Consider the following 25,927-nt stretch of genomic DNA (forward strand, 5'->3'; position numbering starts at 1 on the left):
GAATGGGCACGCCAGGGCCTCCAGCCACTGCAAACGAACTCCAGACGCATGCGCCCCCTTGTGCATCTGGCTAACGTGGGTCCTGGGGAGTCGAGCCTCGAACCAGGGTCATTAGGCTCCACAGGCAAGCTCTTAACCGCTAAGCCATCTCTCCAGCCCCCTATATAAGTATTTTGATGCTATTGTTAATTATGTCTTTCTTAGACAATTAATTTTTTAACTTTAGATGATAAATAAAATTAAATAAAGCTCTTAGATTGAATATAAATAACCTATCTAATAAGTGTATATGTTTATTTCTTCATTTTCAATCTGTAGGAATTTTATTTATTTTCCTTCATTTTTCTCTATTATACTGTCTAAGACCTAGAGGAGAATTGAAATATAATGATTCTATTTTAAAAATCCAAGCAAAGACATTCAATATTATAGCAGTAAGTATACTGTACTCTTAGATGTTTTGACAAATATTTTATCATATTAAAAACATATTGGAGCAATGAGAATTGCTCAGTGGTTAAAGTGCTTGCTTCACAGGCAAAAGAATCTCAATTTAGATCCCCAAAGTCATGAAAAATGTTGGGCATAGTGTTATACACTTGTAATCCCAGCTTGCCTAACCTACTCATTAAACTCCAAGTTCAGTTTCATCTCAAGAATAAGGTGGAGAGCTACTGAAGAGGACCCCTAACATGTACCCTCACACACATGCACCTGCATGCACAGTTCATCCACAGACACATATCATCATATATATTCATGTATACCAAACATATATGCACATGCTCAAAAACTTATAATTTTACAATGCTTTAAACGTTTACCATTGTTATTTTTTAATTTTAGCATACTAATTTTCTTCATTTATTGATATGACCAACTTCTAAAATTTTCTTTTAAGATGGTTAATTACATGAGTCTCAAATGTTAAAACAACTCTACATTCCAAGGTAAACTAAACTTGTCCTAATAGTGTTTTTTTTTTTTTAAATACCAGCAAGTTTGATTTGTTAAAAAGTTACATACCCTTATTTATGACAGAATTTTACCTAGAAATTTCCTTTCTTGTAATGACTCATGAGGTTTTAAGATTAAGATTATAGGAGCCATATTACTTACACATATGGAAGGATTTCTCTGGCCAAAACATTTGGTTCTGATGAATTTTTATCTATTTTCTTAAAATTATTAGTTATGACTATTTTAATGAACATACTCTTGCTTAATCACCTATTGGCCTATTTCTGTTATTTTCCCCTTTTATTCTTTATTTTACTCTTCAGTCATATTTTTTAGCATCTGTGTTGTTAACTAAACTGAACTGTAGAGTATTTATAATGCCACTTCATAAAACCTGTAATTCTTCTTGTCGTTGTTGTTTTTGTTGTTGTTGTTGTTTGTTTTACAAGGTAGGGTCTCACTCCAACCCAGGCTGACCTGGAATTCACTATGTAGTCTTAAAATGGCCTCAAACTCACAGAAATCCTCCCATCTCTGACTCCTGAGTGCTGGGATTAAAGGCATGCACTACCATGGCCGGCCTGAAAAGTTACTTTATTTTAAAAAAAAGGTAGGAAAATTTGCACAGACACACATAGAAAAGACTTTCTGCCGAAATGTATATTTCTAGGCTCTCACATCATATTACTTAAAACTCCATTTTATCCCAGTAATATAGCATATTTGTCAAGATAGAATTAGAAATTAATTTTTCTTGGTAAACACCTTCTACAGATTGGCTTAGTTATGTTTTGTTCACTAGAATTATGAAAAATGTTAGCTTTCCAGCTGTTTCCTTCTTTAGGTTTTTCCTAAAAATGAAAATGGAAACTATTTGCAGAAAATATTAAAATTATTTTTTATTTGGAATGTGATTTAAAAACAAGGAAATTAGCACATTTAAGTCAATGACAGAGAACAAATATGAAACCAATGTCATTGATAGAATATACCTCCCCACAATCAGTTATATAGCAAAGCAGTAGAAGTCTATTGAAATAAGGGAATGGGACTACATTTTGATATTAAATATGTTAATGACCTCATTTGTAGTTTGTTTGTAACCAAAAAGAAATCAAACATGAATCATCAACTGTTTCATTATATTCATGGCTCACCAAAATGAAATAAAAGAAAAGGAAAAATATTTTTATGATACTCCACAGTGGCTACTTAACCTCACAGTAAAACAAACAAATTGTATTCTACTGGGAAGAAAACAACAATAGACAGTCTGACAGCTACAAGGGAATTCACCAGCATTGTTTCCAATGTTCAAAACAAAATCAAAAGATGAAGGGAGGAGAGAGAGAACTACTCAATGATTGTGAGTTTCCTCTAAGTAGTTTTGTTGTCCTAGCCATAGGCAGATTCAGAGAAATGATTTAATTTTGTTCTAGCTCTCACTTACATGCAACTGAACTGCTCCACTTTTCATTTGCCCTTACTTTTTAAGCACAGCCCCTTCTCTGTGTTTCTAACTGGAAATAGGGGCCATTCATTCTGGTTGGCCATGAATTCAAAACTCTAGTTTCATGGCACTATCCAGCTACTGTATTCTATACTTAAAAGTTCAGACTTTGGGCTGGAGGGATGGCTTAGTGGTTAAGGTGCTTGCCTGCAAAGCCAAATGACCTGGGTTTGATACCCCAGGACCCATGTAAGCCAGATGCACAAGGTGATGTATGCATCTGGAGTTTGTTTGCTGTGGCTGGAGACCCTTGTGTGTCCATTCTGTGTCTCTGTCTGCCTCTCTCTCTTTCTCTCTCTCATAAATAAAAATAACTAAAATAGTTTTGTTTTTAAATTTCAGATTTTTAGCTGCTTTCTGAACTTTCTCAAAGCCACTGACTACATCTGTGCTGCTTTGGAATTAGCAAATTCCAAAATTGCAAGAGCAGATTTGTGTATATGTAAGTCTGAAGTTGTGTCTCTGCAGGCCCCTTTTTCTTGGATCTTGTCTTCTTGTCCTTCAATTCCAGGTGGTTTTGTTCACTTTTCTTTCTGTAAGTGAGCCAAATTTTATTGTTTCTTTTTTTTGACAATTTAATACACACACACACATATATGTATGTTTCTGACAATTTGACATATATATATATGTGTGTGTGTGTGTGTGCATATATATACAATATATATACATATATATGTTGAATTTTGATAATATATACTCCCATATTATCCTACCTTATCTCCTCAGCCCCACTGTAACTATTATACCACACCACCTACTAGTGGCTACACCTAGAAGAGAATGAATCCCCCTCTTCTAGCAACCTTTAACTGTCATTAGTTTCTTTGGGAGAGGAGTGTCCAATCAGCCTCCTCCCCTATCCTCAACAGAATGTTGACTGGCCCCAGTCATATGCAAGACTTGCACAGGTAACCCCAGCATCTGTGAGCTCATGAATACAATGGCCTTGTCATGCCCACATGACAGAGTCCCACAGCATTTATTCCCATCCTCTATTTCCATATTCTTTCTGTCCCTTCATAATGTTCATGGAGTTATGGCAGGGATGATATATAAATCCTGTATATGGCTAAGCATTTAGTTTTAGCACTTTGACCATTTCTGAGTCTCTGCATTAATGGCCTCCCACTGCTAGATGTTTGTGTTGTGGGTAGCTTTTCTGACCAGGGCTGAAAACAGAACACATATGTGGCCATAAAAATAAATGTTTAGATGGTATCTTGCAAATGTATTTAGACACAGAGCCATATTATAAGACCTTTCCAAGGGCAAACAGATCCATGATCATATGCCCCAATGACACTCCTGGGTATCTCTCAGGATATTTAGATGCCAGAATATAATATTTCTGTACTGCATATCCATATAATATTGAGTGATAATGATAAATTATCCTTTAAGAACTATCATTTCAAAAAGACAAAACTTGTTTGCCCTTGATGATTTGGAAACCTTTGTATCTCCTCATTAAAATGCTCCATCTATTATGTGTTCTTCCAGAATAGTGATCATTGTTATAAAACAAAATATTCATTTTAAGCTGGAAGGTTGGATATATTTGCTGGGTACTTGGATTTTTTTTTTTTTTTTTTTTTTTTTTTTTTTTTTTTTTAGCCTTTCAAGGTAGGATTTCACTCTAGTTCAGGCTGAACTGGAATTCACTATGTAGTCTCAGGGTGGCCTCGAACTCATGGTGATCCTCCTACCTCTGCCTCCCAAGTGCTGGGATTAAAGGCATGCGCCACCACGCTCAACTTGGGATAAAATTTTTGAGCATATTTTCTTTTTAAAATATTTATTTGCAAGAAAAGAGAGGAAAAATGAATGAGTGCACTAGGGCTTCTAGAAGCTACAAATGAACTCCAGTTGAATGCACCAATTTGTGCATGGCTTTACATGTATACTGGAGAATTAGGAATTGAACATGGGTTATTAGGCTTTGCCATGTCACCAGCCCTGTAGCTCATTTTATTTAATGTGATCCCAGCATATCTTCTTCAGTGTTTTACTTGACTTTCATGTGTTTGCTTTCATTATAACAAAATTATAATCGTTTATTTTTATTTTTTGTTTTTTTTTTCCTTACTCTGGCCCAGGCTGACCTGGAATTCACCATGTAGTTCCAGGGTGGCCTTGAACTCACAGCAATCCTCCTACCTCTACCTCCCTAGTGCTGGGATTAAAGGCATGGACCACCATCCCTGGTTCAAAATTATTATCTTGTTTAACTATTTACAAATGCTTCTTCTGTAAACTCTACTTCCTAGGCACCATCACTATCTTTTACCTTTTTTTTTTTTTTTTTTTTTTGTTCAGGTCACATTGCGTTTTTTTCATCTTATTAAATGTTATCGTTCCTTAGAATTTCACATTTAAAGTTTGTGGAGCAACAAATGTATAGAATATTCTTTCACTCCTAAACCTTGTTAAATTAATGCTATCTGCAAATGACACCAAAATGTTAATATGTACTAATATCCAGAACTTAACAATGTATACATGGTAATCAAGTTTGCAGATATATTAATGTCATCAGTCAGCTGACCTTCGAAGAGAGAACATAGAGTGAATTAGTGAGGTGAGGCCAAGGTGATAAGAATCCTCAGAAGGGGTAGATAAAAGACAGTTAGAAGATGATATGGCTAAAGGGGAAAAAAGATGAGGTGGAGGAAGATACAATATTGCCATAAAAATGGTGGAAGGGCCGCCATTTCGTGGACGCCGTAGTGGATAAAGAGAGCGGCCTGTAGGGTGGGAGGGAGAAAAAGAAAAGAAAACAAAAAACAACCAAGCGGAGCCCGAGGATCTCGAAATGCATCGTGATTCTTGTCCATTGGACTGCAAGGTATATGTAGGTAATCTTGGAAACAATGGCAACAAGACTGAATTGGAACGGGCTTTTGGCTATTATGGACCACTCCGAAGTGTGTGGGTTGCTAGAAACCCTCCCTGCTTTGCCTTTGTTGAATTTGAGGATCCCCGAGATGCAGCTGATGCTGTCCGAGAGCTAGATGGAAGAACACTATGTGGCTGCCTTGTGAGAGTGGAACTGTCGAATGGTGAAAAAAGAAGTCGAAATCGTGGCCCACCTCCCTTTTGGGGTCGTCGTCCTCGAGATGATTACCGTAGGAGAAGTCCTCCACCTCGGCGCAGATCTCCAAGGAGGAGAAGCTTCTCTCGCAGCCGGAGCAGGTCCCTTTCCAGAGATAGGAGAAGAGAGAGATCACTGTCTCGGGAGAGAAATCACAAGCCGTCTCGATCCTTCTCTAGGTCTCGAAGCCGATCTAGGTCAAATGAAAGAAAATAGAAGACCAGTTTGCAACACAAGTGGTGTACAGGAAATAACTTCATTTGACAGGAGTATGTACAGAAAATTCAAGTTTTGTTTGAGACTTCATAGGCTTGGTGCATTTTTAAGATGTTTTAGCTGTTCAGATTTGTCTTTCTCTTGGAACAGTGACACATGTAACAATGTCATTCTCTATGGTTTGAAATGGATCATATGAGGCATGTAATACCAAGAATTGTTACTTTACAATGTTCCCTTAAGCAAGATTGAATTTGCTTGGAATTTTAGTTTCTCATAGTCTGAAATAAACCCAAATCCTGCCCAGCTAAAGTGTGACATGTTAATGTTGTAGAAACAAAACTGGCAGAAATTAAACAGATGTAGGCTCTTCCGTGGCTGGAATAGTGTGCAGCAGCATATAAGTCTTTATAAGCTGCCGTGAACATAGGCCAACAGGTAAAGAGAAAAAGCTGCGCCATTCATGAAACTAGAGGTGGTGGGAAAATCCCAACTGGGCAGAGGTTCCCTAGTTGGTATAGAATCTGAAAAACTTAAAAGAATGTTTACCTTGGTCTGGGTCCTAAGTTCTGTATGTGATCACTATATACATTTGTAACATTTGAAAATTTCAAAATACCAATGTCTGTCAGTTTAAGGGTACATTGTAGACCTGAACTATTAAGTTACTGTGCAAGATTTTTTTTTCATGCTGTCATTTGTCATGTTTGTGAGAATCCTTGGGATTAAAGTTTTGGTTACAAATTGTTGTTTAAAAAAAAAATGGTGGAAGGGGTTCTTGGGTCAAAGAATGAACAAACCTTCTTGATACTGAAAGTGACATTGAAACAGAGTTTCTCCTAGAACTTCCAGGAAGGAATGTGTTCATACTGACACCTAGATTTTAGTCCAATGATCTCAATCCAAAATTCTATTCTAGCGATTTGTGTTACTTAGTGTGCTAGGTTTGTGTAGTTTGGTATAGAAACAACAGAAAACTAATGGATCCTCCCTCAGATTTCAATTTAAAATCTACTTCTGAGTGTCTTCAGATAGTCAGATACTTGTTATGTCTTTTGCTATCACCCTATTCATTCCCTTTACAATATTAAAGCATGCAAAAAAAAAAAAAAAAAAAACTTACCAAAATTTGCCTTAGTCTGTATTGGTGTATAATCTCCAAGAATCTTATCCTTTCAATCTGTGTCTTGCACAAAATAGTTGTTGATAAATGTTTTTTGAGGGATTGACTTTTGTGTTAGTTTCTTTTCATGTTTTGGTGGGGAAATATGTTAGAGAAGCAAATTCAAGAGAGTAAGTATTTATTTGGCTCATGGTTGAGAAGGTATAGTCCATCATGGTGGGAAAATAATGAAGACTCTGGTTATGTTTACAGAAGCAGAGCTTGTGGCATGGGCTGTTACATGTCAGCAGATCCGAAAATGGAGAACTTGGGAAGGCCTTTCCCTACAGTCTTTATGTATGTCAACTGGACCCCATGTCCAAAATTCCCACAACCTTGGGTGTTCAAAAAGCACCACCAGCTAGGGATCAACTGGTCAAACACATGAATCTGTGTGGGAACTTTCACACTCAAACCTTAGAACCTCTCCACTTCTCTCTTCTCTATGTATGCATATTTCAAAGGAAGTCAGATAAAATCTATAAAAGATCGCAGGGCAAAGATAGTCATTTTTTTAAGCTATTAGTTCTGAAAATGCAATCATTTGATTATAAATGCAAACATCATCCTAGCACCTCTGAAACAGGGCTTGAGCCAAGCAGTTTGTTCTTTATAAAGTTCCCAGGTGATTTTCTTTCTTGAAAATGTTTGACAATAACTACATTTATTCTGACTGCTGGGCCTCACTTACAGAATTTCTAGTTAAGAGATCCAAGGTTGGTCTAAGGTAATGAAATTATAAAAAATTTTAAAGTGATAATTATAGTGCTGGACTTGAAGCATTCCCTTGAGTAAATTGACCTAAACAAAAGATATTTAGAGGTTTTTCTAGAATTTGATCCTGAAATTTGAATAGCATATAAGGCACTATGATTTTGTTTCATATACATGAGCCTTTTAAGGAGCATTTTCCTTTCAAATCAAAGATCAATATTCAAAAATGGTTGGGCTCCAGCCTTCGGTAGTATTGGAAGATGATAGAACTTTCTTAGATGGAGCCTTTTGAAAGAAAGTTAAATAATTGGGGGTGGAGTGTGCCCTCAATTGAGACTTTGAGATCGTGGCACCTCCTCTTGTCTCTTTCTTTGCTTATCAAGCACCATAACTTAAAAGTCTTCTGCCTCATGTTCCTATCATAAGGTGTGGTATCTCCATAGCAGAAAGCAATATGGCTAGGACACTATAGACTTCAAACTGTGAAACTGTGAGCCAGAATTTTCCTTTCCTTCGTGTCAATTATTTAAGCTATTTTGTCATACTGACCCTGTGTTTACCAATACATAAAGTCTTTATCACATATTGCTTTGTGGTTTGTTAATGTTCTATTCTATTCTATTCTTTTTTGTTTGTTTGTTTGTTTTTCCCGAGATAGGGTTTTACTCTAGTCCATGTTAACCTGGAATTCACTCTGTAGTCTCAGGGTGGCCTCAAATGCACAGTGATTTTCCTACCTGCCTCCTGAGTGCTGGGATTAAAGGCATGTGCCACCATGCCTGGTCATGTTCTATTCTTAACCATGAATCTTCTCACTTTTAGGGTAAGATTAACATTGAAATTCATAAAATCTTGTTAGCTCTAACACAGCAAATGACAATTAGGTCAAGCCATCCAGCTAATACATTTAAAATAACTATTTTTCAATTGTACATATTTAGGATATTCAGGATGGATTTTCTAGGACAGCAATAATTCTTGCAAAATATTTTAATAATGTCTGTAAACTCATTCAATTTGCTCTATAATGTACTGTTTTATTATTTTCCTAAGAATTAATATCAAATTTCCTCATGTTATTATATTTCTGACATAATGACAGCAATTCTTTTAAAATATTCAGCAATGTGTTTCAAGAACTAGAAATAAAAGTTATAAATATTTTAAGAAATTATTTGGTTCCATACAAAATTAATAATGTGTAGAGTATATAGATTTTCTTGAGAAAAACCTTCTCTTTTATTTCAGTAACTATGAATGATTGTGGCACCAGTGTTATGGAGGGAAAGTCATCACAGAAAGTTATTGCCTTAAATCAGCATTCCAGTAGTTGTGAGAATTGTGAGGCCGATCTTCTTCACCTCACTAGCAAAGGGTTACCTCTGAAGCAGATTTCCAGAAGCAAATGGATTATCTCTGGTTTGATCTACCTGTTCCCAAGGGTACCAGTTCTTACAGTTCACAGTTAAGGGTGCCATCACTTGCAGCATCAGTGACTGTGAAAGATATCTTGCTGCTTTGCATCCTCTGATGATACATCAATTTGATTAAAGGGTGGGGCATGAAAGCTGAAGAGGAGGACATGCTTCCACAAAATGCAAAAGACAGAAAGCAGAGGGAGAAAATAACAACATAATTAGGTGCCTGGGGAGATGGCTGTGTGGGTAAAATGAGAACTGACTTTGGATCACCAGCACCTACATAAAAGGTAACATGTTCTGGTGCTCACTCAAAATCACAGTGCTGGGAAGATGGAGTCAGGGATTCCATGAGGCTCACTTGCTAGCCAGTCTGATAGAATTGGCGAGCTCAGTGCAATGTTCTATCCCAAGGAATCAAGTGGAGAGTGATTGAGGAAGACACCTGATTTGGAGCTCTGCCTATACATGTGCACATGTAGGTTTGCACACACACATACATATTCCACACACCTACAAACTCACACAGACATGAATCTGCCACACACATACACGTGCAACATCAACATGAAAAAAATATAGCTAGGCCTGAAAAAAACCGGGAAATGGACAGCTTAGATAATAAAATTTGAGCTTTCTGTAAATATCAGTGAGTAGTTTATGGTGACAATAATGAGGTAATTAGGAAGGGGAAAAATGAGGATAGGTTTATAAGAGTTTGCAACTTAAAAATGAGGCAATTATTAACTCAAAAAATACAAACGTAATATAATATCTATCTCTAATGAACAATATTTATAAAGTTGAATTAGTTAATAACATGATTTTCTATAACTTAAATAATGCTACAATTAGATTGGGAGAAAAACAAAAAAAGAAGTAGGCATGGATAATTTTCCTACTTTTACCATAAAAGGAAAAGTGATGACAGTATGAAATAACAAGCTCAGAAATAGTGGCATATATTTAGCAGCATGAAAATATTTGCATCTGGGGCCAAGGAATGGCAAAGTGTTTATATAACCAAGGGCATGAGTAAAAGTAATTTCTTAAGCCGGGTGTGGTGGTGCACACCTTCAATCCCAGCACTTGGGAGGCAGAGGTAGGAGGATCGCTGTGAGTTCAAGGCCACCCTGAGACTACATAGTGATTTCCAGGTCAGACTGGGCTAGAATGAGACCCTACCTTGAAAAACAAAACAAAACAAAACAACAACAACAACAAAGTAATTTCCTTACAGAGTAGAGGTAGGGTAGGTATTTTCAGGAATGTATTTTAGAACAATACCTGTAGAACAAGTGTTAAAATAATAAACAACAAACTTTGGTGCTTTATTTTCTGCTTTTGAAAAACTACTCAAAAGTGATTCACACATTTATTCCATTTTCATTTTTAAGGGGTATTTTAACCATGAATTTAAAACAAATGTAGATGATGGACAACAAAATCCTATGAGAAGTCTTTAATGTGGAGTTCTAGCAAAGCTCTCTTACAGACTCATGTCAAGGTGGCAAGCCTTTTAGTCTTTCTGCTGGCAACTTCGCGTCCTCTCCTTAAGAGTTATTGTGTGATTCAAGGAGATTGTGTCTGTGAAGCACAGGGGAAGAATATGGCACATTATCACACCAGGGCATTTGTTCATTTTTTGCTCTTTCCAGTATTCTGTCCTTTATGTCATTAAAAATAAATCTTAAGCCTGAAATCCATAAATATAAAAACACAATGTTTTAGTGATTCCTATGCTGAGAATATCTATTCTATCAGTCTTCCAAGATGGCTTCTAGTTCTACAAGCATATCTTCAAAGTCTTTTTTGGTGGTTTACTCATCTAAAATCAGTTTACTAAGAACTGCTATGTTAGAGCCTACTCAATGATCATAATTCTTTTCATGGTGTTAAAAGTCAGAGGCTGACAACTCCCATGCATATGCCGCACATAGATCCCTGTAGATGTACCTGCCTTTCTTATATATTCTTGAATCCAGATATGCCTCAAACACATACTATCTAAACCTAAACTCATGGCTTACTTTCACCAAATGTTCTCTTCCACTATTTCCTAATTACATGTGTAGTACCTTCATTCTTCCATTAATGTATCCAGAAAACAAGGAGTCCCTTGACACCTCTGATGTTAGAAATTAAATCCTGTCTAAACCCCAGATATCTTACATTGACATAAAGAGTAGATTTTACCTTTTAATTAACTCCAGCTCTGCCTCTTCTCCCTTCCTCCACCCCTAATACCACTCTCCTCCATGGCACTGCCCTTTCTCATCTATAGCAGAAAAATTTTCTAATGGTTCCATGTCTTTCTCCTCTTGTACTCTGTCTCTGTTTTGCACAGAGCATCTCAAATGTTGAACTTTTATCACTGCCTGTTCTCCTCTTGGCAATTCATGAGTTTTCAATGCAGACCTTTGAATGAATGGATCTTAGATGAGGTCTACTTAGGTAGTTATGACTACGAAATGAAATAAAGATAGTTTCTATTTTGATATGTTTAATAATATTGACTTTGATAACTTAGATGTAAATTCTATTAATTCTAGTAATTCCTTAGGAGGAAATTCCCTACTATGGTTTGAAGGAAAAATAAGTTTTAATATATGGGAAATAAAGAAAAGGTTTAAATGCTGAAAGTTTAATTTTACACTCTTGCTATTGCATCAGTCTTTTATTTTTGTTGTTATTTGTGTTTGGGGTTACTTCTTGTTTGGTTTGTTTTGATTTTAAGATGTCTAGAACTCATAATAATTCTACTTCAGCCTCCCATACACTGGGATTATAGGTGGGTACTACCAAGTTTGTTATAGTGTTTTTACTTTGTTCCCTGTATTGTGTTTTCCTTTTTGATTTCTAAAATAACTCTTGATTTAATTATATAGTATTATCGAGGCAAAAATTTATCTTCCATGATAAAATAATTTGTTCCTTAGTTTCAGTCTGGACAGGATTAAAATTCAGTAAAATATTGAGTTGGTAACTGTTGAGAACATACAGTATAAGGACCAATTTGAAGGCACAAGAAAAGAGAAAAGAAGTCATGCCTAACAAGGCTTAGTGGATGTGCACTTGCCATGGGAGAGACAGTCCAGGGAGACTCCCAGGTTCTGGGTGAACCACAATCAACTGGAAACCCTCATGCTGTGGAAGGGCAGAGTCTGGGAGGTCCACTTGAAAGCAGTTTATGAGAAATGTGCAGCATTTATTCCATTAGGACCTACACTGAGCAGATCAGACAATCGTTAATTTTCAAGGAAGGCAGGATGTGGGAAATATGTGTGGGGGTTTAGAAGAAATCCACAGGCATGAGTAAATTCAGAGATCACTGAAAGTCTAAATGGACTACTTGTACACACACACAAAACAAAAAAAAAATCCTGAGAAAGAGCCGGGCATGGTGGTGCACGTCTTTAATCCCAGCACTCAGGAGGCAGAGGTAGGAGGATCATCGTGAGTTCGAGGCCACCCTGAGCATAGTGAATTCCAGGTCAGCCTGAGTTACAGTGAAACAGAGATATAGTGAGACCCGACCTTAAAAAAAAAAAAAAAATCCTTGGGCTGGAGGGGTGGCTTAGTGGTTAAGGCATTTGCCTGCAAAGCCAAAGGATCTAGGTTCAATTCTCCAGGTCCCACGTTAGGCAGATGCAAAAAGTGGTGCATGCATCTGGAGTTTGTTTGCAGTGGCTGGAGCCCTACTGTGCCCATTCTCTCTCTCTCTCCCTCTTTCTCTGTCAGATAAATAAATATTTCAAAAAATCCTAAGAAAGCTTTGAAGAAAGGAAGACAAAGTTTTTTTGCAGCAAAAACCTTGTTAGTGGAAAGAGGATTTTATTTGAATTTCTCCTAACATCATGATGACACCCTATATGTACACCTACTAGTGGAATCGCTGTGACTTCTCTCTGAAGTTGATAGAGGTATTCTCAGTGTAGAGACACAGAATAACTTGAAAAAGATGAGTCTGTAACAAGTGTACTACTCCATAGGTTGAGGCCAGCTTCCCATTTTCCTTTATTTTCTGCTTTTTTTATTTGGGTAGTATTTTTTTTTAATTTAACTTTTATTGTACTATAACATGGTAAAATATGACTTTCCCCCATTTCTCCCAGATTTTGCAGCTGTTTCTGTCTTCTCATTTTTGTTGTTTTATTAGCTTTCTGACAAACCTAATCTAACATATCACCTATCTATAGGAAATTGTGATGTATCATGTTATAGCAGGACAGTGAGAAAGCTTTGCCACGGTAACAGGCCACGCTATGATGTAGATTGTGTGGGCACAGGTTAAGAGGGAGGACCTGCCCCTGGATGGACACCAGATGCCATTCCATAGCTTTTGGAGTTTCTATTTTCCTTCTTCATTTCAAGAAGAGCTGTCATGCTATCTTTTCTTATTACATACTCTCTCCTATGGTATGTATCTATACTACAGAAGTTGACTGATGTTTGATTTCATAGCAGTCTTCATGGTATCCTAAGATCTTTAAGGCTGTGGGGGGAGGATCAAATGTATCTTTATCTTTTTTTTCTTTCTTTCTTTCTTTTTTTTTTTTTTTTTTGATTTTTGAGGTAGGGTCTCACTCTAGCCCAGGCTGACCTGGAATTCACTCTTTATTCTCAGGGTGGCCTTGAACTTATGGCAATCCTCCTATCTCTACTACTCAGCTTTCAAGTTAAGAAGTTTTAAAATAATTTTAATTGATATTTTATTATGTTGATATCTGTCTCATTCCACATCATCTTTGGCCAAGCTCTGAGCACTTACCATTCTCTGACTAATGGTTAGAAGCTTGGTAAGAAGCATCTGGAATACTGGAGGTGGTAGAGTCTGCTGTAACACCTGCAGTAGCTGCTGTGGCTGTCCACACACAGCAATCGCATTTGTCAGAGATCCACACCCTTCTCATATTCACCTTGAGCTAGCAGTTCCTCTCCCAGCTTCATTTCTTCAAGGAAGAACTTCTGAACAGCCTCAGCATCTTTAAGGTCAGGTAACTTGGAAAGCCCAGCTTTCTCCTTGGCAAGCTTCTGTTTCTTTCTTCACTCTGGAAGCCTGTTCTTGAAGTTGGGGTCACTCTGCCTCTGGCGGTCGAAGTAGATGCAGTAGCCAGATGCAGTAGCCGATGGCCCGCCGCGATGGCGCTGTCCGGCCCACCATCTTCCCTCCGCCAGCGAGCGCTCAGCCCCCGCGACTAGCGTGCCAGCCGCTCGCAGCCGACACCCACCAGGACGTGCGGAGCCTTTTTTTAAGTTCTTAATGAGTTCTCTGCAGCCCCTACCTGGATGGAGGCCAGAAATACCAGAAGAAATGTCTGGTTTTACCTGATCTCTTTTCCCTAAAGGAGTAGGCCTTCCTTAGAAACCAGATGTGAAGATAAGATTAAGACGACAAGGCATCTGGCCATGTGGTGTGGGAAATATACTCACCAGCTCACCTGCCTTTCCCTCCAATAGCACATTTCAGCAAAGCCTTATTCACTCCAAAGCAACAAACTTCAGTGGCATCCCAATTTTGGTGACACTTTGGGGTACACAGGAATGAGCTCTGCCTTATTTTCTTCTCTTAAGATCTGTAATAAGACCTTTCTAAACCTCACTTTCCATAGATTTTGTTCTTTGAATTCATGAAAAAAGGACATGGAGGACACTGAATCGATGGGATTTTGTGTGACTGTAGGTGCCTGGTATCCTATCTCTCCAGTTAATAGGCCTACCAATAGCAGAAAAATGTATTGTTGCTCTCAAAGACACCCCAAATTTCCGTGTCACTATTTCTCTTGCCTTTCATTGCTTTGCAGAAGTTCTGCAATACTCTCACAGACTTCTTTTAGAGAGGGACCTCACTGGAAATGTGGGCAGTATTTTGTGTCTTGGCAGTGTTACTTGGAATGATCCTGTTTTATTCCTCTTAGAGTTTGTAGTATCTGCTGACCTATGGCAATTGTTTTGTTGTTTATTAGGTTGTTTGTTGAGACATGTACTTACTGTGTTGTCCAGGCTGAGCTGAATCTTGTTATATAAGTCAGGCTGGCCTCAAGCTTATTATGCTCAGTCTACTGGGTGCTCAGATTACAGAAGTGTGCCACCGCACTTGGATGATTTATGGCTTTTAGAGGATTCAATTCAGGATGTTTTAGACTTAGCCTTCCCATGGACTTTTTCTTTTCCCCTTCATAGTCTTTTCTTATTTTCAGATGAATCATAATATTACTTCCCCTGCTCTTCAGGACCCATCCAGGTCAATACCCTTTCCACCCTGGCCATGGCTCTGTTTTCTTTCTTTCTCAAAGCTGTATACATGCTCAACAAAAACAATTCATCTATATAGCAAACAACTTTTGATACTTATGAAGGAACATAAAATGCTCTCATGTAAATTATCCTTTACCTATGCTTCTTTTAGCAACTCTAATGAAACTTATTGGGAAATTTTTTTTCTTAAAAAGTCATGAAAGTCAGAAAGGAGTTTATCAGGAGTGGGAATTAGAGCAAGTGAGAGTAATAGGTGAAGATGATTAAAATACATTATCTACTTGTATTAAATTGTCATAATAAATCCATTATGCATAATTAATATATACTAATAAATATCACTAAATATAAGATTGATTTAACACAGACAAATTTATTATATATATCTATGTATCTATATTGGTCAGAATTCTCTTGATCACATTGCAAGCCAATGCAAGCATAAAGTAATTTATTAGCTCACTTAAGCAGGAATGATGCCTTCAGGCATGACAAGATCTGAAATTTCACATTTTCTTTTTACCAGTGTCTCTTCCTCTGGATATTGTGCTTCTTTCTGTTTCTCTCTTCTTCCTCAGCATGACATCTTTACTTCTTATCTCCAACAGCTTCCTGCCTGTGGCCAGACAAGATCATCATATGTAACCATCCTTTCAAACATCTCCCTCTGACAAGTAAAAACAAAAAAAGGAGCAAACTTCTAAATACATATCAAATTCAGGTAAAGCTTTTATTGACTCTGCCTCATGTGTGCATATATGTCCTCCAAGGTGTTTTCATGGGAAGCAAGTATTTTTGTCATCCAGGGGTAGGCAGTCTCTCCGTCCTGCTTTAGAAGTGAAGAAAAAACATTGATATCTTATAAATGTATTAAAGAGGGATATGTTTTAGAAAATATCCCCATTGAAAGAAGGAAACTATTTTACAAAATCAAAATTATAGATGTTACAGTGTCACACAGAAATTGTCTCAAATCACCGTCTTCTGGGGCTAAATATTTCTCTATTCTTGTATGGTTTGGAGAATATAGTTAAATTTTTTACCCAAAGACCATTTGTTGAAAGCTTGGACCACCCCAGCTAGTAGTGTTGTTGACAGATGGTAGAACTTTTAGGAGGTGGCAACTAGCGGAAGGAAAGCAGACATGACCCTGAAGGGAATATTGGAACACCAAACCCTTTTCCCATGTCTGTTTTGCTTCCTGCCCATCATGAAGTGAGAAGCCTTTCTCTCTTACATACTCTTTAGATGGAGCCATGCAACCATGAACTGAAACTGTGGCCTAAAATAAATCTCCTTAAGGTTTAGCAGCCTTATGAGTTGTTTTTCCTTAGGTCAAAATGACAGAAAATTGACCAATACATGATTTGCATGTTTGTGTTACCTCCAAATCCATATGTTGAAACCTAATCCCCAATGAAGAAATGGGAGGGCAAACCTTTGGGAAGAATGCTTTATGAATGGGAATTAGCTCCATTACAAAAGAGAGTCCTCCCCTCCACCCTTAGTCAACTTACTGGTCCTTTTGCCATGTGTGGTTATAATAGAAAGATGTATGTATATGAAAGAAGTAGGCTCCTCCAGTGACAAAAACTGCTGGTACCTCAACTTGGACTTTCTAGTCTCCAGGTCATGAGAAATACATTCTTGTTGTTTATAGGTTACATAGTATAGTGGTTTGATTCAGGTGTCCCCCATAAACTTAGGTGTTCTGAATGCTAGGTTCCCAGCTTATGGAGGTTTGGGAATTAACACCTCCTGGAGGGAGTGTTGGGGGCAGGCTTATGGGTGTTATAGCCAGTGTCCCTTTGCCAGTGTTTAGCACACTCTCCTGTTGCTCTTGTCCACCTTATGTTGGCCAGGGGGTGATGTCTACCTTTTGCTCATGCCATCATTCTCCCCTGCCATTATGGAGCTTCCCCTCGAGTCTGTAAGCCAAAATAAGCCTCTTTTTTCCACAAGTTGCTCTTAGTGGGGAGATTTCTACCAGCAATGTGAACCTGACTGTAACACATAGTATAAGGAATTTTATCACAGAGGCACAGATGGACTGAGGAAAATATTATCATCTCTTATAAGCTACTTGGTAGCTAATATCCTATCTTGATCTGATGTGATATTTGAGCAGCAGAGAGGAAGGAGAATGTGTGAACTATGAAACCGAGGTTGATGTATTGTGTTTTAACTTCAATTATCTGTTGTTGGAATATTGCTATTTTTCACTTTTGTGGTTTGACTATAAAAAAATCAAAGTAAGAGACTTTTGGCTTGGTAAGTTTATTGCTTCCTCAGTAATGCTCTTTTAGATATTTATATGAGACAAAAGATCGCATAACACCAAAATGACATTAAATGTTAAGGAATTGTCCTGATTCATAGGTTGTGGCATGATTGGATATACATTTCTTTTCCTGAGAACTCAAGGGAAAAACAAAAGGATACAATCCAAAGCATTAATGTTTCATGAATACTAGGGAGGACTGCTAAGGGCAAACTAGGGAATACTAGGTGAATCTAATCATTTTCTTTTTTTTTAACATTTAAAAAAAAATTTTATCAACAACTTCAATGATTTTAAGCAATATCCCATGGTAATGCCCTCCCTCCCCCCACTTTCCCATTTGAAACTCCATTCTCCTTCATCTCCCCTCTCCCTCTCAATCAGTCTCTCTTTTATTTTGATGTCTTTATCTTTTCCTCCTATTATGATGGTCTTGTGTCTACTCTTATTTTTGGTAGAATCTCGTCATTGTCTTTCAACTATGTGCCAATATTGGAATAAGAAAAAATCTTGTTTATATTTGTAACCCATGAAAATTAGAAAATTTTAAACTTGGCAAACTACCTTTTCCAATTTCTAAAGAATAGGATTTTAAATGAATTCAAAAGAACATCAGGGGAAAATAGAGGAAGCATAGTTAACTGTGACAAAATATGAAATAAATGGCAAATTTAGAATGTCATAGTACTCCACTAACAAAATCTCATTCATGACTTTCATTAATGAGTTTCACAGTTTGCAACTGTGTAAGGTTTCTTATATTCTTGAGATCCGAGGATCATATGTCACTCCAACATTTATCTGGAGACCTAAAATTTCATTTTATTTTCAGACAGACTGACTTAATTTTTGATGTTGTTACCTCCAATATTGGTGGTGGTGGTGGTGGGGGAGGGAAGTTGGAGTATACTTTTCTGGAGCCATGGTAACAAACTTAAGAGCATATCAGAAACAGAAAGGTGTTAGATTCCCTGCTCTAGTTTTTAGAATGGACTGTACGGACAATATGATATTTGTACTTATTAGTCACCAGACTAAGTTATATCACTGGATATTATAATGCAGTTCTAATTAACTGATAGAATACTAGGAAGTACACTTTTTTTTAACCATGGAACTTTGTTTGCTCAAAGATTAAAATTAAAGAGTAAAACTGGTAAACCTTGAACTTCCTGAATAATTAGGGAAATTATAACTGAGAAATAAATGCTAGGTCAGAAGATTAAGCTGAACAATTCATAAATTGGGGATTATCAAAATACTTCAAATTAGCCTTCTTTTATGAGATGGGTTTTTGGTTGGGGTGATTTGAATCAGATGGGCCCCAAAGACTCAAGTGTTTTGATTCCTTGGTTGCCAGTTGGTGACAACTTGGGAGGTGGGCCCTGCTGAAGGAGTTGTGATGTTGACAAGCTTCTCCCTTGCCTGAGCTCAGCTCACTTTTGCTGCTTCCTGCTACTAGAGTGAGATAAGATGCCCAGCCTCTGTTCCACCACCCTTTTCTAGCCTAACAAAATTTCTTCTTGAGACTCTAAACTGAAATAAAACCTTTCCTCCCATCAGCTGCTTTTGGCAGGGTGTTTTGTTCCAGCAGCACAAAGATAAGTATAACAGGTGGAAAATTTCTATAATTGGAGATATATTTTCATCTGATCTCTCCTTATAGCCACCAAATGGTGTTCACTTTACCTGGGGCTTTGTAAACCTGAGAAAGGCAACATTGGAGAACATATACTCTCATCAAACACTTCCAAGTCTGTGATAAGTCTCTTCTGTGAAACAATTATAATGGGATTTGAAAGAAAATCCACTTTAAAATGTATGCCAGTCCCCTTGGATTGAACTTGGCTTATTAAAAAGTATTCTTTCCACCACTCCCAATCCTTATGTGAGAAAAACCTCAAATAAAAAGCAACAAAAGTCCAACCCCCCCCAAAAAATATTAAAATTTGAAGTACATCAGAAACCATGTGGGAAGAAAGCTTACTTGATGAAAGGATCCAGTATCTGGAATAGTGGAAGTAGATTCTACAACTCAGGACCCAAGAATCCCATTGATTGGTCCTTACTAAGTTGATAAGATATCATGAGTGAATTGTATCAATTCTATTAGGTCAGGAATTCTATCTTTCTCAAAGAAGTCTGCCTTTTTTTCTCTCCCACAAAATCTCAGAGTGCTATATTAAAGAATAAAAAATACCCATCTTAACATGGTATAATCAATGCATATTTTTTCAAACAATCACTAAAAATACCAATTTTCTACATGAAAATGTCAGTAAAAATTAAACACATAACATAAAAGACAATGTACTATATGAGTCTGTGAAGCTCAGCCATGAATGATACAGGGGATGTAGGTTCACTGGTGGCCCTTTCACATCTCACAAACTTCTGGCATGTATCCTACCCTGATGCCTAGCCATAATGAATGTATGAATGGTTAAATTGATGAGAAATGGTTACAAGACACCTACGGACTCTTCTAGATCTACAGTTGTAGAGATTTGAGCACTTTGACTATAACTATCCCAGCAATGGGAATTTCAAGTGATAAAGAATCCCTCACTGACTAGACCCATGTGCTTTTAGGAGCAGGTAAGTCCTAATAGTGCCTCCTGTACTAGGTTAACCAGATGCTCTAAGTCCTCAGGAAGATATAAAAGACATATAGGGCCTGGAGAGATAGCTTAGTAGTTAAGGCACTTGCCTGCGAGGCCTAAGGACACAGGTTCAGTTCCCTAGTACCTACATAAGCAGGATGCACAAGGTGGTGCATGCATCTGGACTTTGTTTGCAGTGGTTAGAGGCTCTGGCACACCCATCTCTCTCTCTCTCTAGCTGCCTCTTTCTCTCTATCTCTACCTATCTGCCTCTTTCTCTCTATCTCTCTCAAATACAGACAATATTTTTAAAAGACATGTAAAAGACTAAATGGCTCTCAAAATAATTCAAGTTATTTATTATTCTTCAGTAAATTTGTTTTAGATTTACCCAAGATTTGCAAAGCTAGGCCAGAGTTCCCTTATACTTTACATTTAGTTTTCACTAATGTTAATATTTTACATAATCATGTTATAATTTTCTTTTTTTCTATTTCTAATAATTTTTATTTTTCCTTATTTTTATTTTTTATTATTAGGTATGGACATATTTTGTATGTAAATATCACATGCTGGTAACATCCTTTCCTTCCTCCCTGCCCCTTTTCTGAAGAGGCCTTCCTCATTGGGGATGCAGGTCAACCCATGGGAATTGTGGGTCATCCATTATGGGGCAGCAGTCAGTTATGGGGGAGAGGCAATGTCTCTGTGCAAAATGTTCCAACTTGTGGCTCTAACAATCAGTCCACCCCATCTTCCCCCAAAATCCCTGCTGGGAACATTTTAAGTTTACTTCAGTAATGGGCACTTAGGAGCGTCTAGATGTCTGGTTTGGTAGGTGTTGATTGTCCTCAGCATCTTTCTCCATCACCCTTATGCTGATACCAGCTTGACTAAGAGAGCAAAATTCTTGCTCATTTCCCCAATTTCTCTGTGGTTTCAGCTGTGGCCTGGGTGAGTGTGCTGGGTCATTTATCTCCTCAAGTCCACTTCTTATCTGAAACAGAGAAGCAGATTCTACAATGGAGAGTGAAGTCAGCACCAGTTAAATTGGGTAACCATTATTAATTTACAGACAATTAAAAAGGTTTAAACACTTTCATAGTCTAAGGTTAATGGGAGATTGAAAATGGAAAGCAGAATCATTATCTGGATATGATTCTGACTTGTTTCTCATTTCCAGATATGGTTTCCTTTCCACTGAGCAGATCTGTTAGCCAATCCAAGAGCAGTTGATTACCCACCATGTCTGTTGGCCACTTTTGCACTTGGGTGAGCATCATGTCAGGTTTACTGCTTCTTAGTTGCTTAGACTTTGAGTTGCTTGGACAGATGTTGGCCACTTTCCCCTGGTAGCTCATGTAGCACCTTCCAGCACTAAATGGGCTAATTATTTGAGGACTAGCTCTCCTTCAGATTCCAACCAGGTCTCTCCATGGTTCATGCTCCCTCTAAGGTCCACTTGAGGGTTCCACATTTTAGTCTGATTTCCAGGATATAGGATTCTATGGTATCAGTTCAATTTGGGTTCAGATTTTGTGCCTTCCCCTACCTTTTCCTTTCCCCAAGCCCTACTCTCACTATTGTCTAAGTCTCAAGATGCTATTCAGTTATGTCAGCAACTTGGACTGATCCAGGTTAGGAACTGCAAATGAGTGAGATTATGCAATTATTGTCTTTCTGTGATTGTGTGAGTTCACTTAAAACATTTTCAGAGCTGAAAAATTAATACAGGTACAATATTATTAATTCAACTATAGACCCAATTTATAAATATTTACACTTCCTTTTGTTTTCAAAAATGTTATGGACATAACAATACTACTTACAAAAAGCTTTGTTTAATTTTTCAAAATCATTGGAGGCTATAAATAGGTATATATTCTTTTCTAAACAATGTTAAAAGCTTGTTGAGTGGCTCATTTAATTCAGTAAGAAATTTAAAACAGCATAACAGGAATAGAGGCTCAAGAACCACACTCATTTAAGGCAGCATGCAGTCTCTTTCCTTCAGGCAAAATCCTTTCACCTAGGCAATGATTTTTTTTATAAGCTAGATTTGATTGATTGATTACAACAAAGCAGTACTGTATGTTAGGTATTTTTCAACCCATTTAACAGCTCAAACTATCACTCTCTTAAGGCACAACATTTTGAGGTCCTTGGAGGCAATGACCTGTTCTTACTCAGTTTTATATTCTAAACACTGCCTTAAACTTGATAAATATTTGTAGAATTAACGAATATATAAAATGTCCTAGAATCTTCAGGCTAGAATGAATTTGAAAACTTGACACTTTCAGGTTAATTAGACTCCAGAGCCTTCACCTCTGGCTGCCTTTGGGATGTTTTGGTGTAGGTAGTGTCAAAGAGGTTGATAGGTGACGTGTTATATAGACAGCTTCATGGAAATGTCATGAACCTGTGTAGAATATCACCAGAAAACTTGCCAGGTTTTAAATATCCAATATTTCGTTTCTGAAAGAACTTACAAAAACTTTTATATTCTCATTAAAGTGCACTCAACATATGATAGAGAAATGAGACCAAAGCATGATAATAGACAGTAAAGAAGTGCTTGCCATAACTTGATTATGAACAGTTTTCAAGTAGTGAAGAGATCATTCAGATAGCAATTGGGCTCTGAATCCTGACAGATGAAACAGACGTGCAGAACTGTACCCAGTGATCATGGTACTTAACATGCTGGTGTCTGACAATAAGATGCAGGTCAAATATTTATGAATGGCCTCTTTCCTTACAACTACCATACTGAGTATGAGAGATGCGGTTATTTTTGCTAATGAATTAAAAGTCTTTGCAGCAATGATTTCAGTTATGGGCAGATATATGATGGTCATCATTATCTCAGACTATCATTTCATTTGATTCATACAGTACAAGGGTGAAAATTCAAACTTTAATTTAGCCAGAAATATCTGAAGAATGGGTTTCTATCTTCCAAAATTTGTACAGAACATGGAGTTTGTCTAATACTCATTTATACCTAATATCTCACCCTACTGGCAAGCATGTTTCTCTCCTAAGTAAAATAAATTTCATTTGCCTCTGGAAACACTATAAAAGGTACCCACTACATTGTCTTTGCTTTTTTTGAATTAAAACCCTCCTCTGCTTCCACTTTTACTTTGTTGCATACCTATTCTATGAGATAGATGAGGAAAAGACCTAGGGGCATATATAAATCAGCCACCTAATGGCTGAGAGAGTGGGAGGCATTTTATGTAGTGTTGTGGCCACTGGTAGGACCCATGTGCTCTGGTAAATACTCTCCTACCTATGCCCATGCAGGAAACCCTAATTAGACTGAGAAGGACACACACACACACACACACACACGAAAAAAAAGAGATGTCAAAGTAGAAGAACAGTTAGTTGAGAAGAAGATGGGATTCAATGGAATGGGAGAAGGGAAGAGAGAGACAGGATAATGGAAGAGGATTATGATCAAAATACAGTATATACATATATGAACATTAGCAATAAAAAAGAGACAAAGGAGTAAACTGAGATTAAAGAAGAACAATGTGGGCCACTTATAAAAATGTAATATATAAGTATGAAAATGTCAAAAGACAAATTAAAAAATCATATTAAAATTTAGCCACCAGGCTGGAGAGATGGCTTTGCAGTTAAGGCACTTTCTGTGAAGCTTGAGGACCCAGGTTCAATTTCCCAGTGCCCACATAAACTAGATGCACAAAGTAGTGCATGAATCTGGCATTAATTTGCAGTGGCTACAGGCCCTGGCATGCCCATTCTCTCTCCCTTTCCCTGCCCTCAAGTAAATAAATAAATAATTAGTTAAAAAAATTATCCACCTATCAGTACATAAGTAAAACTTGTACTTGGCTATACTGAATAGAGCCATCGACTCTATCCTTTATCTCAGTTTTATGAAACGCTTGCACTGGGCAGAATTGAGAATTTCTCACACATTTCCAAATCTTTGCAAGCAGCTTCTGTGAGTAGGAAATTGGCTTTTCATCAGTCCAGTCAGTTTAACTTGAAATTTCTTGTTCTGCATGCCACCTCATAAAAGTCAGTATTTAGTCTCAGTTGAGATGCCCCTCAACTGTTTCTGGCATCAATTGATATTAACTTTGTTCTCTTCCTGTTCAAAAATTCTTGTGGAATATTATTTCTTCTTAATTCTTGACATATTAGTTGTTTACATATAACCTGTGCTCAAAGTCTTCCAGCCTGGCAGCCAAGCTAATTCCTGAGGAAGGAAATGGCCCAGCAGATAATCCAAGATGTGAAGCAGTATACCCTAGACTCAAACTCATTTAGGCTCTTCCTTTGCCCTCTTTCTAATATTTCACATGCTATTTGGAAAACTTCTTAAAAAGATTATTGTGAAAATTGCAACTTCTATTAAAAGGTTATATATGGTGGTCAGAAAAGATAATCAGAGTGACACAATTTACACTTTGGCTTTACCCCTTGTGTATTGGGACAAGTCACTTAATCTCTCTACCACAGTCTTCATCTAAAAAATGAGAAATTGTCATCTACTACAGAGATAGGTGTGAAGGCTATGCATGTACACATGAATACACATATGTCTTCTCTTATATGTTTTTTTATAACTCTCTGAAATGGAGATGCAATTTTTTTAAAAAATATTTATTTATTTTTTATTTTAATTTTTATTAATAAAATACTTTTGAATGTGTTTGTACTATCTTTTCACTCCTCCCTGCCCCCATTCTTTAGGGAGTCCTCAGAGGGGTTGCTAGTATTCCTCATGGGGCTTTGGGTTATGCATTGTGATAGTATCAGTCAGTTATTGTGGGGAAACAATGCCCTTGGGTATGATGTCCCAACCTGTGGCTCTTACAATCTTTGTGCCCCCTCTTCCACCAAATTCCATGATGCATGATGGGTGTTTTGAAGTCTACTTCAGTGATGAACTCTTAGGTGTCCCTGGATCTCTGATTTGGTGTGTATTGAGTATCCTCAACATCTGTCTTGTTCATCCTGGCACTGGTTGTCAGGCTCACCATGGAAGCAGCACTCTTGCTTGTCTCCCCAATTCCTTTGTGGTTTCACCTAGGCCTTGGCTGAAATGCGAGGGGCAGTTTATGGAAAAGTATTTTTTTAGGCCTAGCCTAACAGAAAGCTTTGCTTTCTGAAGCATGTCCTCTTAAAATACACACATTTTCTCTCTCTCTCTATCCCTCTTGCCCTTGCACATGCTAGGCAAGTACTCCTCCACTGAGCCTCATTCTCATCCCTTCCTAGTCTCCTTAAAAAACTGAGTGAAAGGACAGCCTTCTCAGGTCTCCATGGGCCTGTGACAAGGAATGATTTAGAGCTTGTGACCAGAGATTCTCACATTTGAACCACAACTTGTGGAGGACTGGATGGTTCCTGATCCTTTTCTGTCATGTGCTTTGTGTAATACCATTACATAGACTTCTCTGTAAACATATTCTATGTGGACCCCTGGGACTATAGCACTAATGAGTTTATTTTTTAATGCAAACTAATATGAAACAGAAGCCCCTAATTAAAGAGCTCAGTGAGGGCTGGAACAATGGCTTTGCAGTTAAGCCACTTGCCTATGAAGCCTAAGGACCCAGATCTGATTCTCCAGGTCCCACCTAAGCCAGATGCACCTGGTGGTACATGTATCTGGAGTTCGTTTGCAGTGGCTAGAGGTCCTGGCATGCCCTTTCTCTCCC

The 25,927-nt window shown here is 37.5% G+C and overlaps 1 protein-coding gene and 1 pseudogene across 1 annotated transcript; one reads left to right on the plus strand and one right to left on the minus strand.

Annotated features, from left to right (window-relative positions):
* The first annotated feature begins 5,285 nt into the window (after positions 1 to 5,285).
* LOC101607537 (serine/arginine-rich splicing factor 3-like) lies at positions 5,286 to 6,094 on the plus strand. The gene has a single exon (XM_045160700.1). The coding sequence runs from the start codon at positions 5,286 to 5,288 to the stop codon at positions 5,778 to 5,780; it is 495 nt and encodes a 164-aa protein (XP_045016635.1). The 3' UTR covers positions 5,781 to 6,094.
* Positions 6,095 to 13,802: 7,708 nt separating this feature from the next.
* LOC101603583 lies at positions 13,803 to 15,344 on the minus strand (annotated as a pseudogene).
* Positions 15,345 to 25,927: the final 10,583 nt, after the last annotated feature.

Source organism: Jaculus jaculus, chromosome 10 (genome assembly GCF_020740685.1).
Source record: "Jaculus jaculus isolate mJacJac1 chromosome 10, mJacJac1.mat.Y.cur, whole genome shotgun sequence".
NCBI classification, from domain to species: Eukaryota; Metazoa; Chordata; class Mammalia; order Rodentia; family Dipodidae; genus Jaculus; species Jaculus jaculus.

Excerpts from the sequence above, each read along its gene's own strand:
- LOC101607537 (XM_045160700.1), top strand. The coding sequence starts at position 5,286 with ATGCATCGTGATTCTTGTCCATTGGACTGCAAGGTATATGTAGGTAAT.